This window comes from Heterodontus francisci, chromosome 11 (assembly GCF_036365525.1).
Source record: "Heterodontus francisci isolate sHetFra1 chromosome 11, sHetFra1.hap1, whole genome shotgun sequence".
In the NCBI taxonomy this organism is placed as follows: Eukaryota; Metazoa; Chordata; class Chondrichthyes; order Heterodontiformes; family Heterodontidae; genus Heterodontus; species Heterodontus francisci.
In genome coordinates this window covers 33,567,600-33,584,838 of record NC_090381.1, presented here as the reverse complement: position 1 = coordinate 33,584,838, position 17,239 = coordinate 33,567,600, and the positions used below count along the sequence as shown (strand labels likewise).

General features: G+C 44.2%; 1 protein-coding gene across 3 annotated transcripts in view; it reads right to left on the bottom strand.

Moving 5' to 3' along the window:
* LOC137374835 (nuclear body protein SP140-like protein) overlaps positions 1-17,239 on the bottom strand; it is a 101,523-nt gene that overhangs the window by 64,821 nt on the left and 19,463 nt on the right. For all 3 annotated transcript variants that reach the window (XM_068041380.1, XM_068041379.1, XM_068041381.1), the window contains exons 2-3: positions 9,562-9,709; positions 2,787-2,955 (exon numbers count right to left, since the gene is read on the bottom strand). In XM_068041380.1, the coding sequence (XP_067897481.1) occupies positions 2,787-2,955; positions 9,562-9,708 (316 nt within the window). In that variant the 5' untranslated portion in view covers position 9,709. The remainder of the gene's footprint in view (positions 1-2,786; positions 2,956-9,561; positions 9,710-17,239) is intronic.

The window sequence follows — 17,239 nt, the reverse complement described above, 5'->3', positions numbered from 1 at the left end:
GCTGGATGAACAGCCAACAAAATCGGAACTCAGTAATGCCATTGATTCTCTAGCCAGCGGAAAAGCCCCTGGAAAGGACGGCATTACCCCTGAAATAATCAAGTGTGCCAAGCCTGCTATACTCTCAGCACTCCATTAACTGCTTTGCATGTGCTAGGATGAGAGAGCAGGACCACGGAACATGCGCGATGCCAATATCATCACCCACTATAAGAACAAGGGTGACCGCGGTGACTGCAACAAATACCGTGGAATCTCCCTGCTCAGCATAGTGAGGAAAGTCTTCGCTCAAGTCATTTTAAACAGACTCCAGAAGCTAACTGAGCGTGTCTACCCTGAGGCACAGTGCGGCTTTTGAGCAGAGAGATCCACCATTGACATGCTGTTCTCCCTTTGTCAGCTACAGGAGAAATGCCGCGAACAATGGATGCCCCTCTACGTTGCTTTCATAGATCTCACCAAAGCCTTTGACCTCGTCAGCAAAGATCAGATATCCACCAAAGCTACTAAGCATCATCACCTTGTTCCATGACAATATGAAAGGCACAATTCAGCATAATGGTGCCTCATCAGACCCCTTTACTATCCTGAATGGTGTGAAACAGGGCTGTATTCTCCCACCTACACTGTTTGGGATCTTCTTCTCCCTGCTGCTCTCACATGCATTCAAGTCTTCAGAAGAAGGAATTTTCCTCCACACAAGATCAGATGGCAGGTTGTTCAACCTTGCCCGTCTTAGAGCAAAGACCAATGTACGGAAAGTCCTCATCAGGGAACTCCTCTTTGCTGACGATGCTGCATTAACATCCCACACAGAAGAGTGTCTGCAGAGACTCATCGACAGGCTTGCAGCTGCCTGCAACGAATTTGGCCTAACCATCAGTTTCAAGAAAACGAACATCATGTGACAGGACGTCAGAAATGCTCCGTCCATCAATATCGGCGACCACGCTCTAGAAGTGGTTCAAGAGTTCACCTACCTAGGCTCAACCATCACCAGCAACCTGTCTCTCGATGCAGAAATCAACAAGCGCATGGGAAAGGCATCTGCTGCTATGTCCAGACTGGCCAAGAGGGTGTGGGAAAATGGCGCACTGACATGGAACACAAAAGTCTGAGTGTTTCAAGCCTGTGTCCTCAGTACCTTGCTCTATGGCAACGTATGTCAGCCAAGAGCGACATCTCAACACATTCCATCTTCGCTGTTTCTGTAGAATCCTTGGCATCAGGTGGCAGGACCATATCTCCAATGCAGAAGTCCTCGAGGCAGCCAACATCCCCAGCATGTAAACCCTACCGAGCCAGCGGCGCTTGAGATGGCTTGGCCATGTGAGCCACGTGGAAGATGGCAGGATCCCCAAGGACGCATTGTACAGTGAGCTCCTCACTGATACCAGACCCACCGGCCATCCATATCTCCGCTTAAAAGACATTTGCAAATGCAACATGAAGTCTTGCGACAATTGACCACAAGTTGTGGGTGCCAGTTGCCAGCGATCGCCAGAGCTGGCAGACAGCTATAAAGGCGGGGCTGGAGAGGTGAGTCAAAGAGACTCAGCAGTTGGCAGGAAAAGAGACAGCAGTGTGAGGAGAAAGCCAACTGTGTTACAGCTCCGACAACCAACTTTACCTGCAGCACCTGTGCAAGAGTCAGTCAGTCTAGAATTGGCCTTTATAGCCACTCCAGGCGCTGCTCCACAAACCACTGACCACCTCCAGGTGCTTACACATTGCCTCTCGAGACAAGGAGGCCAGCTGGAAAGGAATGCTGTAAATTCTACATAATTCTACCTGAGGCCATGTCAGTGCTGCTTCTCATTTGAAGCACCATAAGGTATACTCCTTGGTGCGTTATTGCTGGCACTGAGAAATTACAGGGAGCCCAGATCAAACACTCCAGCCAGAAATAACCAAGTATCCCATCTCAAGTAAGGTAACTGAAAGTCCCAGCACTGGCTGGATGTGGAACTCAGGCTGAGAGTTAGGAGTGCAACACTCTGTAATTGTCACTCCTTGGATTGGGACATAGAACAAAGGTTAGGGGGGGGAGGGGGGGGGGGGGTAGAATCCTGAGTCGCTCCCACTGACGTATCACTGCCTCCAATCAGGCATCTCAGGAGCTGCAATTGTACCCATAATTCCCACAGATTGGAGTGCCTAATGCTTTCATATGGTAGTAAAAGGAAAAAGACTTTTATTTATATTGTGCCTTTCATGACCTCAGGATATCCCAAAGCACTGTCGAACCAATTAAGTACTTTTGAAGTGTAGTCACTGTTGTAATGTTGGAAACACAGCAGCCAATTTGCACACAGCAAGCTCCCACAAACAGCAATATGATAATGATCAGAGAATCAGTTTTAGTGATGTTGATTGGAGGTAAACATTCGCTAGGACACTGGGGAAAACTCTCTTGTTCTTTTTCAAAATAGTGCAAGGGATCTCAGATATCCACCTAATTAATGGGCAGACAGAGCCTTGGTTTAACGTCTCATTCTAAAGATGGGCACCTCCAATAGTGCAGCACTCCCTCTGTGCTCCAAGGGAGAGTCCGCCTAGCTTGTGTGCTCAATTCTCTATAGTGGGGCTTGAACCTATGATCTTCTGACCCAAAGGTAACAGTGCTGCCACTGAACCATGGTTGACAGGTTTAAGGCACTATGTATTGGCCATTACTTCCCATAGGGACGGAGGGAAACTTGGAGAAAGGATCATTGATTGCTTGGCTGTTTGTAAGGACAACAAGTGCATTCATGTATCTCACCCAGATACATTCATGAACATACCTTTAATCAAGTTGGCCTTTAAGGGATACAGCTTTGGATACTCATGCAAGTTATAGTCTTGAAACAAGTTGCACCAAAACTTGCGAATGGTTGAAGAATCTCTCTCTTCCAGCCACTCCAACAACGAGTACACAGCCTTACTGATCTGCTTTCGTACTGTTGAGATTTCCTACAAGAGAAACCTGTACTTTAGTTTTGTGCATGATATTCTGGAGCATACCACTTATTGTAATGACTAGATAGCAGCGACCCCAGTTCAGTTAGTCCAACGAGTAACATCATGAGTCAAACACATGCACTGAGCACCGATTACTGGCCTTTGTTTGCCTGTGAGACTTACAACCATCAGAGTTCGTGGCATTCTCAACTCTTTCCAAGCATCAGAAGCTGATGGGATCCTCAATTCATTCCAGTCATCGGAAGCTGACTGGTGATATACCTGGCTGCTTGAAACTTAAAACATTTATAAATTGGAGGTACGTAGAGGATGGGTAAATGGTTTTGCTAACCTGAAACCAATTACATCTGCTGCTACTTTAGTAGTGCTACTTCTCACTGAACAGCTTATCACAGTAGTTTGTTACTTCTGAGATGGCAATGAGCTTTGCCATTATTATCTTTACACCTTCCCACCTTTTATTCTCTAACAATTGGTCTGTGGCCTTTTTTATCCTTTAACAAGTTTTGTGTGAACTTTTTTGGCCTTTAACCTTCTGCTCTCTTGACCCTATTCCCAAAAAACAGCTGACCACCTGTTACGGCCGACCGTTCCAGTCAAAAGCCCCAATCAAAATATACGATTCTGATTGTGGTGGGAAAAACGCACTGATAATTCAATCCCGTAACTCCACAGATCACCTAACATATCATTTAAAACTTTCCAAATTAAAGAAAGACCCCGCCAAATTGTACCATCTATTAACCCCCAAATGAGGCTAACCAGGTGTCTTTAGATCAAAAAATTAACTCTTTAATGAGACGAACTAAATTCTTAAACACTATGAAGATATAAACAACATATAAAATAGAAAAAATTAGAATCCTTGCAAATTACAGTCCAATGTTGCTTGGAGTCCTCACAGAATGTTGCTTTCTTTCTCCAGCGAATCTCAACAATTAACAACTTGCAAACACTTTCAACAGAATCAATCTGACTTTAGAGTTTCTGAAGGAAAAAAGATTGTCACAGTCTAACTTCCCTTTCTTCAATTTAAATTACCAGAGATCTCTGTTTTGGCTTGACTTTTGGTTTAGAATTTTGAAAGATAATAATTAAACAGACTAAAATCATCTTCCTTCAGTTTAAATGGATGAGAACTTTTTTTCCAGGTACTGACACCACAGCTATGTCCTCTGTCTGTCTGTTTTTTTATTTCTGATTTCCAGCATCTGCAGTATTTTGCTTTTATTTTATTCCTCTGTCTGTCTGTTAGAACAAACTGCCTTCAACTAAAAACCAGTTCAAAACTGAATTGAAACAAATGTATCGCATGAGACTCACTCCCAGTGGCTGTATCTATGGTAACGAGAATGCAGCCTTTGAATCGCAGTCTCCAAATGGCTGTTTCTAACGGCAACCGAAAATGCACCTTTCTATAACTCCTGAGGCTTGTCGGTTCTTAAAGCAATACTGATCCTCTGCAAACCTTAAAGGCAAACCGTATATTCCCGGGAAAAAAAAACTACAGGACCATGACACACCCAACTTCCCTTCCCGTCTCCCATGTTAGCTGATGTTGTTAACGGTTCTTTCTCTTTCAAATCTGCCGTTATCACTCCTGTCCTCAAAAAACAAGCCCTTGACCCCCTCTGTCCTTGTAAACTACCGACCCATCTCCAACCTTCCTTTTCTCTCTATAGTCCTTGAATGTGTTGTCACCTCCCAAATGTAATGAGTTCTTTATGTTGGCTGATGCAACATAAATGAGATGTGTGGAGTCCAGTTGGTTGAAGGTCTCAAACAGGTTTATTACAGCTAAACTATTATATACGGTGCAGAGCAAACTATTTACAGAACCTTACTCTGGGTGTTACAATTGCAACTCTGACTTCCAGTCACATGACTACATCCTGGTACTTAGCTCATTAGCATACTAAGCTCTTAAAGGGAAATCACTCTTAAAGGCAATCATACAGCACCAAATTTGTGCCCACCTTTCCTGAAACTCCACATTAGAATCTCACCAATTAGTTTTCTGCACCTGCCACTGTACCGAAATAGTTCTCATCAAAATCACAAATGACATCCGATGTGACTGTGACAAAATTAAACTATTCCTTCTCGACCTGTCTACAGCCTTTTGACACAGTTGAGCACACCATCCTCTTCCAACGCCTCTCCACTATCGTCCAGCTGGATGGGACTGCTCTTGTCTGGTTCCATTCTTATCTAAATGTAACCAGAGAATCACTTGCAATGGTTTCTCCTCCTGCTCCCGTACTGTTACCTCTGGTGTCCCCCAAGGATCTATCCATGGCCCACTCCTATTTCTCACCTACATGCTGCCCCACAGCAACATCATCCAAAAACACAGTGTCAGTTTCCACACATATGCTGACAACACCCAGCTCTAACTCAGCACCACCTATCTCAACTCTTCCATGCTCTCTAAATTGTCAGACTGCTTGTCTGATATATTGAGAAGACCAAAGTCTTCAGTATCTGTAATAAACTAAGTTGCCTAGCCACTGATTCCATTCCTCTCTCTGCCAATTGTTTGTGGCAGACCCAGACTGTTTGCAACCTTGGTGCCATATTTGACCCAGAGATAAACTATCCGCACCATCGCTAAAGTTGCCTATTTCCACCTACGTAGCATCTCCTGGCTCCACCCCAACTCAGTTCATCTGCTGATGAAACACTCATTCATGACTTTGTTACCTCTAGACTTGACTCTTCCAATGCATTCCTGGTCAACCTCCCACGCTCCACCCTAAGTAAATTTGAGGTCATCCAAACTCTTCTTCCACATCCTAACTTGCACAAATTTCCATTCACGCATTACCCCAGTATTGCTAATCTACATTGGCTCCTGGTTAAGCAATGCCTCGATTTTAAAATTCTCACCCTTGTTTTCAAATCCCTCCATGGCATCTCCCCTCCCTATCTCTATAATCTCCTCCAGTCTCCCAACCCTCTGAGACATCTGTGCTCCTCTAATTCTGGCCTCTTCAGCATCCCTGATTTTAATTGCTCTAGCATTGGTGATGGTGCCTTCAGATGCCTCGGCCTTATGCTCTGGAAGTCTCTCCCTAAACTGCTCTGCCTTTCTACCTCTTTCCTCCTTTATGACACTACTTAAAACTGACCAAACTAATATCTCCTAATGTGGCTTAATGCCAAATTTTGCTTTAAGGCTTCTGTGAAGCTCCTTGGGACATTTTATTACATTAAAGCTGTTATATAAATATATGTTGGTTTTTCTGTTAACCAATGGTTAGTGACCCATGAATTTAAAAAGTAAATTCTCATAATAATCCTGATTGCCACCTGGGTAGGGCATTAATAGATTTATGCAGCTTTTTTTCAGGTGACATGGAAGACTCAAAGGCCTAGATTTTCCAAAAGTAAGGTCAATGGTAACCTATTCACTGTAACAGCATTGCAGTCAGAAAACCTAGGCCAAGATGCACAGTATGAAAGTACACTAATCCATACTGAAATAGTAGAGAGAATAATCTCTAATGATAGTCAATGCAGACTGCAAATCTCAGCCAAGAAATAGACAGATTCCTGACTGAGTGACCTTATAAACCACAGTGAATAGTAAATAGAGGGATACAAACTCGGTGCTGCAAGAAGACAGAAGTGAAAATAGTCTTATTGGATTCTGAAGGTTGACCTTTATTCTGTGCCAAGCAGCAATATCTTCTCAACAACAACAACTGGCCCTTATATACCCCATTTAATGTAACAAAATGTCCTGAGGCACGTTACAAAATTTGACATCACGACACAGAGGGAGTTTTTTTTATTCTTTCATCAGATGTGGGCGTTGCTGGCTAGGCCAGCATTTATTGCCCACCTCTAATTACTCTTGAGAAGGTGGTGGTGAGATGCCTTCTTGAACCACTGTAGGTACACCCACAGTGTTGTTAGGAAGGGAGTTCCAGGTTTTTGACCCAGCGATAGTGAAGCAACGGCAATACAGACCCAAGTCAGGATGATGTGTGTTATCAGATATTAGAACAAGTGACTAAAAGTTTTCACAAAATAGTGGGTTTTAAGGAGTATTTTTAAGGAGGACACAGAAGTAGAGAGCCTGAAAGGTTTAGGAAGGGAATTCCAGAGCTAAGGGCTTAGGCAGCCGAAGGCATTGCCACCAACAGTGGAGTGATTAAAATCGGGGATGTGCAAGAGGCCAGAACTGGCAGAACGCAGAGATCTCAAAGGCTGGTAGGGCTGGAGGAAGCGACAGTGAAAGGGAGGGGTGAGGCTATGTCGGGATTTGAAACCAGAGTAAGAATTTTAAAATTGAAGCATTGCTGGATTGGGAGCCAATGTAGGTCAGTGAGCAAAGAGGTGATGTGTGAACGGGATAGCAGAGCTCAAATTTATGTAGCATGGAAGATGGGAGGCCAGCCAGGAGTGTATTAGAACACAAAAGCAAAATACTGCAGTTACTGGAAATCTGAAATATAAACAGAAAATGCTGGAAATATTCACCAAATCATGCAGCATTGTCGGGAAAGACACTGAGTAACATTTCTGGTTCATATCCATTCTTCAGAATTGGGAAAAGTTAGTGATGTGACAGGTTTTGAAGCAAGTACAGAGACAGGAAAGTGGGGAGGGGAGAGAACAAAAGGGAAGGTCTGTGATTGGGTGGAAGACGGGAGTGATTAAGTTACAAAAGAGAAGATGGTGTCAAGCAAAAAGAGATAGTTACAGGACAAGCGAAGAAACAAAAGATTGATATAGTGGAGGTGTAAATGGTTATTGCAGAATCATCATTAACAGCTACCATTCAAAAAAATAGGGGCAGAGGCTCTGACCTAAAATTGATGAACTCAATGCATTGAGCATTTGAATAGTCACGTCTCACGTTAACAAGGGCATGAAGGGTTCCTGCAGCAGATGAGCTTAGTCAAGTGATGTTACAGAGGTGGAAGCAGGCAGTGTTGGTGCTAGAATAAAGATGTGGTCGGAAACTCATCTCTGTCACTATGACACCAAGTTTACAAGCAGTCTGGCTCAACCACAGACAGTTGCCAGAGAGGAGGATGAAGTTGGTAAAAAGTGCTCGTGGCTGTCTTCTGATTTTAACAGTAAAGTCAAATGCAACACTAGTTCACAGAAATGTGAGTGTCAAAGATACCCGATGCTGCTGTTGACTTGATTTCCTATTCATATCATCAGTAAAGGCCAAACCACACCACAGGACTTCCTGACAAGCACATATGTCTCTTCATTGTGTTCATTCCATCAGAGATTGTTAAACTGCACAATCAACTAGCCCACTTTTCCCTCAGGCTTAGCTGAGCTGAAGTTGTGATGTAGCTAATGATTGCTCAGGGAAGTAACAGCATTCCTGTTGTAGATCTTTAAAATTATATCAGTGAACCAGGAGGATTACAGCCTTTGAGATATGAGTAAAGGGAGGTGGGAGGGAGGAGAAATGATCATGCTGCAGCCAAATGACATGTCCAAAGCTGTTATTAACCCTTTCCCTGCTCAGTCTTCTCATGTCTAACAGCTCATGCTGTGAAGTGTTTAACTCCAGCATGAACCTCCAGCCTCTGCCACCTATCTACCGCTGAACTCTGCAGGAACTGGGGTGGAGGAAAGTGTTCCCTAGTTTAACCAGGAGATAGAGGCAAACAAAGGAGTAAGAAAGGGTAGGAAAAGAGGAAAAATGAAAGATGAGTGGTGAAAGGAAAATTGTCTGGAGTGGGATGCCAAAGTGGCATGTGAGGCTGCAAAAATATTTTGGTGGGTCTAGTGCAAGAAAGTTTAAAAAACTTGGTTCAAAAATATTATGAACTGTGCAACCTCCTAAGGACAAAATTAAACAGCATTTGGGAAAAATATGAGCAAATAGATCGAACACACAGAATATTCCACAGAACCCAAAGAAAGCTGTAGCTGAGAAAGAGGCCATTTGGACCATTGTGTCTGTTCTGGTTTTTTGCTGGAGCAAATCTAAAATTCATCCCACTGCCCTGGTCTCTCCTCATGACCCTGTATCTTCTTCTGTTGACAAATGTCTATCTATTCTTAAAACAGAAAGGTCGCAGACCTGAATCGTTAACTCTTTCTCTCTCCACGGATGCTGCTAGACCTGCTGTGTATTTCTAGCACTTTCTGTTTTTATTTCAGATTTCCAGCATCCACAGTATTTTGTTCTATTTTAATCTATTCTTACCTTAAAAGATGCAACTGTCTCTCCCTCAACGACTCTACAACTCTAGGTTACAAAGCATTCCAAGCTCCCAGCAAAACAACACTCTGGGTAAAGAAATTTCTCCTTACCTCGCCCCTTGCTTTCATAGTGGCAACTTTAAGTTGATGACCTTTGTCATCGACTCCCCAACCAGAGGAAACGGTCTTTCCTTATCAATATTTAATCTCTCATTCTCCTCCACTCCAATGAAAATATTATCAGTATCTCATCATAATTCCTCAGTACCTTGCCATGCTCGGCATCGTCCTGATGCAACCACACTACACACTTTGTGGTTTTGATGCCCTATCTACAATGGAGTGCTCGAAACTGCACTCAGTATTTTAAGCATGCCAAACCTTCCTGAGGATCCCAAATAAGATATTACTCACTTTGAATTTTTCATCGGTGATCAACAGTTTGTCTTTAAGGCCGTGGAGGAAGGGGAATACTTTATTGATCGCAACGGAAATATCGACTTTGTTGGCAGTAAACTTCTGCCTGAGTTCTTCATCAGTAAAATTATCAAGGAAAGACATACTGTAGGAAAAGATAATAAAAGCATTCATCAATGAACTCTACATTAAGTTAGATAACAGCACTGTCATGAACATGTGCTATGCTGAATGATGATTTTTAATTCAGTGGTTGGAAACTTAAACTACTAAAAAAGAAAGCTGTAAAACTAAATTTAACTTTTAAAAAGAAAGCAACTAAGATGGCCACTACAATTTGCATTAAAATACCTCACATTCCAAGGCACTGAGGTGGAGATGCATGTCTGAATAACCCTCATCCAGAACAATGGCTTGAGCAGTTTGAATGAGCTACCTGATATCGCAAGACATTCAAAGCCATCTTGGAACATTAACACTTGTAGAGACAAACCTCAAAGATTAAACACTGAAACAATAGACCTGAGAGAGATTGGAATTCTTAGACTTGGATCTCATTAAAGTGCAAAACAGAATACACTGGGACAATCATGTGACAGTCTCTTCATCTGTGTGAAACCTTGGAATTTCCTTTGGATACATCAGAGAAGCATCTGAGTTTTAACCAGTGCAGGACCCAAGTGGGTCTGTCTGTCTGTCTCTCTCCCCCCGGTAACACTATAAGTTTCAAACCCTGTCTGCAGGCTTCAAAACATCCAAGTCTATCATTGCTGCAGACAGAGACTCCAGGGAGAAAACCATCTACATCACTGTCTCCAAGAAAACCCAGAACCAGGTGGCCACCTCTACCAACCAGGAACTTCAGGACCACGAGTTCAATTGGAAGACAACTAAATTACCAGACTCCACAGACTGCATATTCTTTTATTTGTTCTGGACTCTAATCCAACCAATCTACTCTTCTTCACTCTGTAACCAATTTGTGTGTGTGTGATTCTCATGTGTGTGTGTGTGTGTGTGTGTGTGTGTGTGTATGTGTAAGTTGGAGCATAGTTTTATTTTACTTAGATCGGGGTTTGATTTTAAATACCATAAACTAACTTCTTTCTTGTTTAAAGTCAAGAAAACCTGTCCAATTGGTTCTTTTATGATTTTGACACATAGAGGGTTAAACACTCACTGAATTGGTAAGCACATCCACTGTTTAAAATAAATAAACCTGTTGAGGTCAAACAAGGAGAGGGACAAGAGGGGAGCCTTTTGACCCCTCCTCACCTGATTGTAACACCATGAAGCAGGCAATATCATTGGAGTTAAAAGTCATTCAGATATGTTTCTGGGGAGAGAAGGGATTGAGGGAAATGCTGAGATGATGGATAAGTGAAAAGGATGGACCTGTTAGCAGTAATTTTACATCTCTTCCCAAAACAGACGTGAAGTTGGCAGAACGGCTATGCTGCCTATCCCAAGGCGCCGTTCAGACTCCAGAACTATTTTTGGGTTTGGCCTTCATCTGGGCAACTCTGACAATCTGTGGGCACCAAACAGGGTCCTAAAATGCAGAGGTGACGTTGGTGGGTCAGGGGAGTGGTGGGGGTGAGTTTATCCCAGAAGGGGTTTAGAGTGGGCTGGAAGCGGCTGAACTATTTTACTAGAGCCTGAAAGAATACTCCTGCTCCTTCTGTCCCCACAATTCTCCCCCAAAAAATTTGGGCCTTTTCTTCAGCGGTCACCAGAAATGTCATTGAATGTTCACTGGTTAACCTGCTATACCACCACAAGTGAGCAGAGTATCTGCTATGCACTCCTGTTTTGTTCTGTGAAAAGGGTTAACCAAGTCCTACAACTTGCATACAACTCCAATTTGCATATTGTTACGATCAAGACGGGACTAATGCACTGTTAATTCAGTCCCACTACTCCACAGGTCAGAGCATATCAAATAAAGTTTCCCACCTACTGAAGACTAGCCAAATTAAACACTGTATTCTTTCCCCAGAATAAAGCACACCAAACCAGGTTTCTTTAAACAATAACAACACCACTATTTATTAGAAAAGAAATAATAGGTCTTAACTACGAATGAGATAAATCTATTGAAGAAAAATCCCTTATTCCCTTAACCCTCATGCACACACACACATACATTCAAAATGAAACGGTTAACTGGTTTCAAATGGGAGTTTTGGATTGTAACTGTTTCTTAGGAATAGAAGAAATAATAAAAAATAATTGAGGTTCACGTTCTGGTAGGATGTTTTTGGTACGGTGAGGTGTCCCAAAGTCGAATAGTAGGATGCTATTCCAAGTCTCTTCAGGTGAGGTTGATGAACAGTCTGTGATGGGCAGGTGTTCACGGCAATTTAATTGTAGCAGGCATCACATAGATCTTCTATCAGGGGTGTAGCAACAGGTCTGCTTGGGTTTTGAAGCAGCAGTCTAGAAGTAGAAGAACGCTTCAGAGTTCAGGATTTCTTCGAACTCAGGAGGCAGCAGAAATCTCACTGGATGCAGAAATGCTTCAGAGACCAGAGGTAACAGGAATCTGCTACCTTTCAAATGCACAATTCCTTTTCAAGAGATGTGCGTCTCCTTTACAGAGAGAGGGAACACTTTTTTGGTCTTTTCTTTCTGGCTCCAGGCAGGTCAAGCAAAGATTTCAAAATGCCTGCTCTTTGTCCAAGTCACAGGCATTTAAAGTATCCAAAGTGAAAAAAGCACCTTCCTGAACATGGTCACATGTCCAGACACAGTGTCTCCCCTTATCACTCAAGCTGTTCTGAAGGACGGTCAAAATCCCTGTGATTTCCTTGAAACTGCTGACCTTCCTGTCCTTTTACAAGTTTAACTTCCTTTCAAAACACCCATAAAGTTCAACTTTTTGTTCTGAACTTCCTTTCAAAACATTGCTGGATTTCCATTTATTTTTGCAGGTATCTTTCACTGAGCAACATCCTTTTTTTCAGTTTTTTTTTTGAAACACGCAGAAGTCCAAGATGTTAACACAAAAATAAAACCTTTATGACAATATTTAAACTACCTCCTTCCAAAATCAGGCAAACAATGGATGGAGGCAGCATAAAGAGCCTGAAATATAAAATAATTACCGAATAATATAAAATATACTGAAGCCCAACACAATAAAAACAGAATCACATCTCATTGTTCACACATTTACAGGTCTGTCTGAAAATTGCATCAAAAAAAGATAAACTTATGTTTATAATAACACTTTTCATGACCACCAGACGTCTCAAAGCGCTTTATAGCTAATGAATTATTTTTCAAGTGTAATCCCCATTGTGGCACCTCCCCTCCCTCTCTTGAGCGACCCCTCCCCACCTTGCCAGAGCCCACTTGATTGTCCCCGGCGAGGCCCCACACACTTACCTGCATTCCAGGGCCTCGTCCATGTTGCCAGTCCTAGCTGGGTGCAGTCCAGCAGTGGCCATCGCCCCAGTATCGCTGCAGGGACTGAAGAGCTGCCAGCCCACTGATAGGCTGGCAACTCTTGGAGGCGGGACCTCTTGCCTCAGAGGGGCAGAAGTCCTGCCCGAGTCTAATTAAGGGCCTGCGCCACGTAAAATCATGGCATAGGTTCCAGGCCTGGTGGAGGTGGACTCACCAGCAACTTTTTCTGCCGGTGGGCAGGGCCTCCGGCCCAAAGCAAAATTCTGGCCAAAGTTTTAATCCAACAGACTTTAAGAAAGAATGGAGAGAACAGCTGGTTCTTTAACTGACTATCCATTTATTTTTATTATTAAAAATCTTGGGCATGACGCTCAATTCCTGTCCACAAATGGTATTCCTTGTAATGATTTCGTCAGCACTTTGAGACGGAAACCACACCTGCCAAATGGAAACATATTAATTTCATCATATAGAACAGTATTTGAATGCTTACTGGACATTGGCATAACTTGTTTAAAGGGACCACAAAGCAGTGGCTGAAAACATGGCTGCATATTTGCATTCTGAGAGACAGTTGAATAGAGAGACAATGGGAGTGCTCCCTGATTCAATGAGTTTTGTCAACAGTGATGATCAAAAGACATTGAGCGTCATTGTTTATGTAAGAGCCAGCACTCCACCGCAACCGCCCCCCCCACCCCTCCCCCCCCCCCCCCCCCCCCCCGGCCAACTGAGTGTCTCTAGTAAGCTTTGAAGAATCAACAACCCTCTCAGGCAACGCAGTGTCAAACAAAGAGCTGGTCACATGATTAACTTGCTGGCCAACCTGGGGATTGATTGATTGATTGAAAACTGTGCATCACAGTACAGTTTTTGACAGACTGCAATTTTGAAGACCAAAGAGAAGTAAGATCTCTCTCTCCCTCTCTCACTCACTCAAAGTTCCAGGGACCCACAGAAGCAACTTATGCATCAAGACAGAAGACCCCTGAAGCCTTCTGGTACCAGCGCAACAAGTTTGAAAGTGTTCACTGGCCCCCAACGAGAACTGCAAGACTTAACTTCAAAGACTTTACAGCAAAACCAAAAACAGTAACTGAATTCCATCTACTACTTCAAACCTTTCCCCCTTTAATTCTTTCTGCTCCTCTGTATCTCTTTGTGTGTGTGTTTATTGTGTATGCATGCTAGCATAGTTGCGTTGCGTACTTTTAGTCATTTTAACTGAGGTAGAGTGTTAAGGTTAATAAATTTACACCTTTCTTGTTTAAACCTGAGAAAGCCTGTCTGATTGGTTTCTTTACAATTACAATTAGAGAGCAGTGAGCAAGAACTCACTGAGGGGAAGCTAAAAACACTGTTTTTAAAAGTTAAACCCTGTTACAGCCAAACCAGGAAAAGGGCAAGAGAAGAGCCTGAGACACTTCCTCACCAGGTTGTAACAACTTACAGTAATTTCCATCAACCTGTCTACCAACCTTAACATTTCTGTCAATCCTTTCTCTCTCAACATTTTAGAAGATTAATTTCATATGTAAACACTTGACTGTCATGATATAGTTGCAGGCGGTGCTATGATGCCACTCTGCATACAATTGGGCAGAATTTAATGTGGCCATTTAAAGCGGGAATGGTGGCGGAGAATTGTGTCAGAGCAGTCCGCCCGGAAATCCAGCGTCATGACGTCAGTCCTGGATTTTGTCAGTGGCGGGAAAGCACAAAGGCAGCATTGCTGCCCCAAAGCGATGGGAAGCTATTTTAAATTGCTGAGCAGTTGTTTTTAATGCATTTTCATCCAATTATCCTCAATTTAATGGTCGGCTCTTGATTTAGTGGACAGTGAGCTTTGCACTCACGTGCTTTCAGGGTCATGACCGTTAAAACTTGGCAACATCAAGGAGAGAAGTTTCAGTACCATGACGGTAAGGCAGTCCTGAGCATTGCTACATAGTGGATGAGGAAGGTTCAGAGGCCATTATCAGACTGTGTTGCTGTACACTCTACAAGGGGTTTTGGGATCTTGGGGGGCTGTGCAAGAGGTTTTGGGTTCTAGGAGGCTCTGCAAGGGGTTTTGGGGTTTAGGAGACTCTGCAAGGGGTTTTGGGGTCTTGAGGGCTCTGCAAGGGGTTTTGGGGTCCAGGAGGCTCTGCAAGAGGTTTTGGGGTTTAAGAGACTCTGCAAGGGGTTTTGGGGTCTAGGAAACTCTGCAAGGGGTTTTGGGGTCTTGGGGGCTGTGCAAGAGGTTTTGGGGTCTTGGAGGTTCTGCAAGAGGTTTTGGGGTCCAGGAGGCTCTGCAAGAGGTTTTGGGGTCTAGGAGACTCTGCAAGGGGTTTTGGGGTCTTGGGGGCTGTGCAAGAGGTTTTGGGGTCTAGGAGGCTCTGCGAGGTTTTGGGGTCAAGGAGGCTCTGCAAGGGGTTTTGGGGTCCAGGAGACTCTGCAAGGGGTTTGCATGGATTTCGGGGGGTCTGTATTAGGTTACCAAACTGTTGTGTGAGATGTATGGTCACTCATCCTACTGGAAGAGAGAATCAACTTTCAGAGAATCTGCCGGGAGAATTGTCAAAAGCTCAGTTGCCAAGGCAGGATCGACTCTTCATCGACAGTAATCTGCAGGCCCATTGGTTATCTGACATGGGTCTCACACACCCTGTATATTTGGAACCCCATGGTGTGAAACAATGCCTCCAATGGAGTGGTGGGGGGGTTGTCAAGAGGCAGCTTCGCTTGCCTGTGAAGCTCCACCGCAAGAGCAACAGCAGCTGACCATGCCAAGAAGGGCCCATCTGTGCCAGACTCGAATCAGCTATCTCCAAATGTCCGAGCACCATTGTCAACAAAGACTATGGCTCTCCAGTGAGGATGTCACTGACTTACATGCCCCCTGCCGCAGGACGAGTTGCGACCTCTGGGAATTGGGGGTTGCCCTATGCCAGTGGCCCTGAAGATCACTGTGGCACTGAACTTTTACACATCTGGATCTTTCCAGGGATCCACCAGGGACATGTGTGGGTTCTCACAGACAGATCCCACTGCTGCATCAAGGAGGTAGGAGGTGACCAATACCCTGTTCAAGAGGGCTGGTGACTATGTGTGCTACCAGACCAACCCTGACAGTCAGGCAGAGAGGGCCATCGGATTCAGGGCTATCACTGGATTGTTCCATGTGCAAGCTGTGATAGATTGTACGCATGTGGCCATCAAGGCTCCTTCAGCCCAGCCAGCCACATTCATCAACAGGAAGGGCTTCCATTCAATCAACATTCAACTTGTCTGCGACCATCGGGGGCATTTCCTGCAGGTATGTGTCCACTTCCCGGGAAGCAGCCACGACACCTACATACTTCAACAGTCCCAGGTGCCACAGCTTTTCAGGCCTCCCCCCACCCCCGTTCACCTTCATGGATGGATTCTTGGGAACAAGGGCTACCCATGGAAGACATGGATACTGATGCCTGTGAGAAACCCTCGCACTGCAGCAAAGGAGAGGTATAACACCTGCCATGGCTCTACCTGAGCGACCATCAAGCAGACCATTGGGCTGCTGGAGATGAGATTCCGCTGCCTTGATCAATCCGGAGCAGCCCTGCCCCAGCGAGGGTCTTGTGTATCCCCCAGCGAGGGTATCACATATTGTGGTGGTCTGCTTTGCTCTACACAATCTAGCACTGCCAGAGGGGGGAGGCCTTGCAGGAGGATGAGATACCTGAGCAACACTTATCCATAGACGAGGAGGATGCACAGGAGAGAGATGAGCAAGCAGCACTGGATGGTGAAGACCTTGTGCCAGAGGCCATGCAGATTGTTCCCTGACTTGCAACCAGCTGCAATTCACACTAGTGCCCATGGGGTAACATATATTAGTGAGATCTGTGGTCACACTGACATTGCACTAAGGGGGAAGGGGAAAGTCAGCAGCCCACAATAAAAGCACAATGGAAAATGTTTCTCAGACAATGATCATTAATGATTTAAACAAAAGAACTTTAAATTAATTAATACATGCAATATTTTCTATACCCATCAACCCCCAATTGTGGCTAGGTGGTTTTCTTAATACAGTTGCTAGTGCTCCTACGTGGTGTGATTCTGCGACAGCAGCTGTGCTAGAGGCAGGCTGTTGATCAGGATGCCCCTTGGTCTTTGATGACTTTGGCGGGCAGCCTCTGGCTGCCAGTGGGTGTCCTGCACTGGTTCAGGACTCTCCTAAGGCATCACAGTTGCTGGAGCATGCCTCACTGGTGGAGGCGCTGAGGAGCCAGTGTCC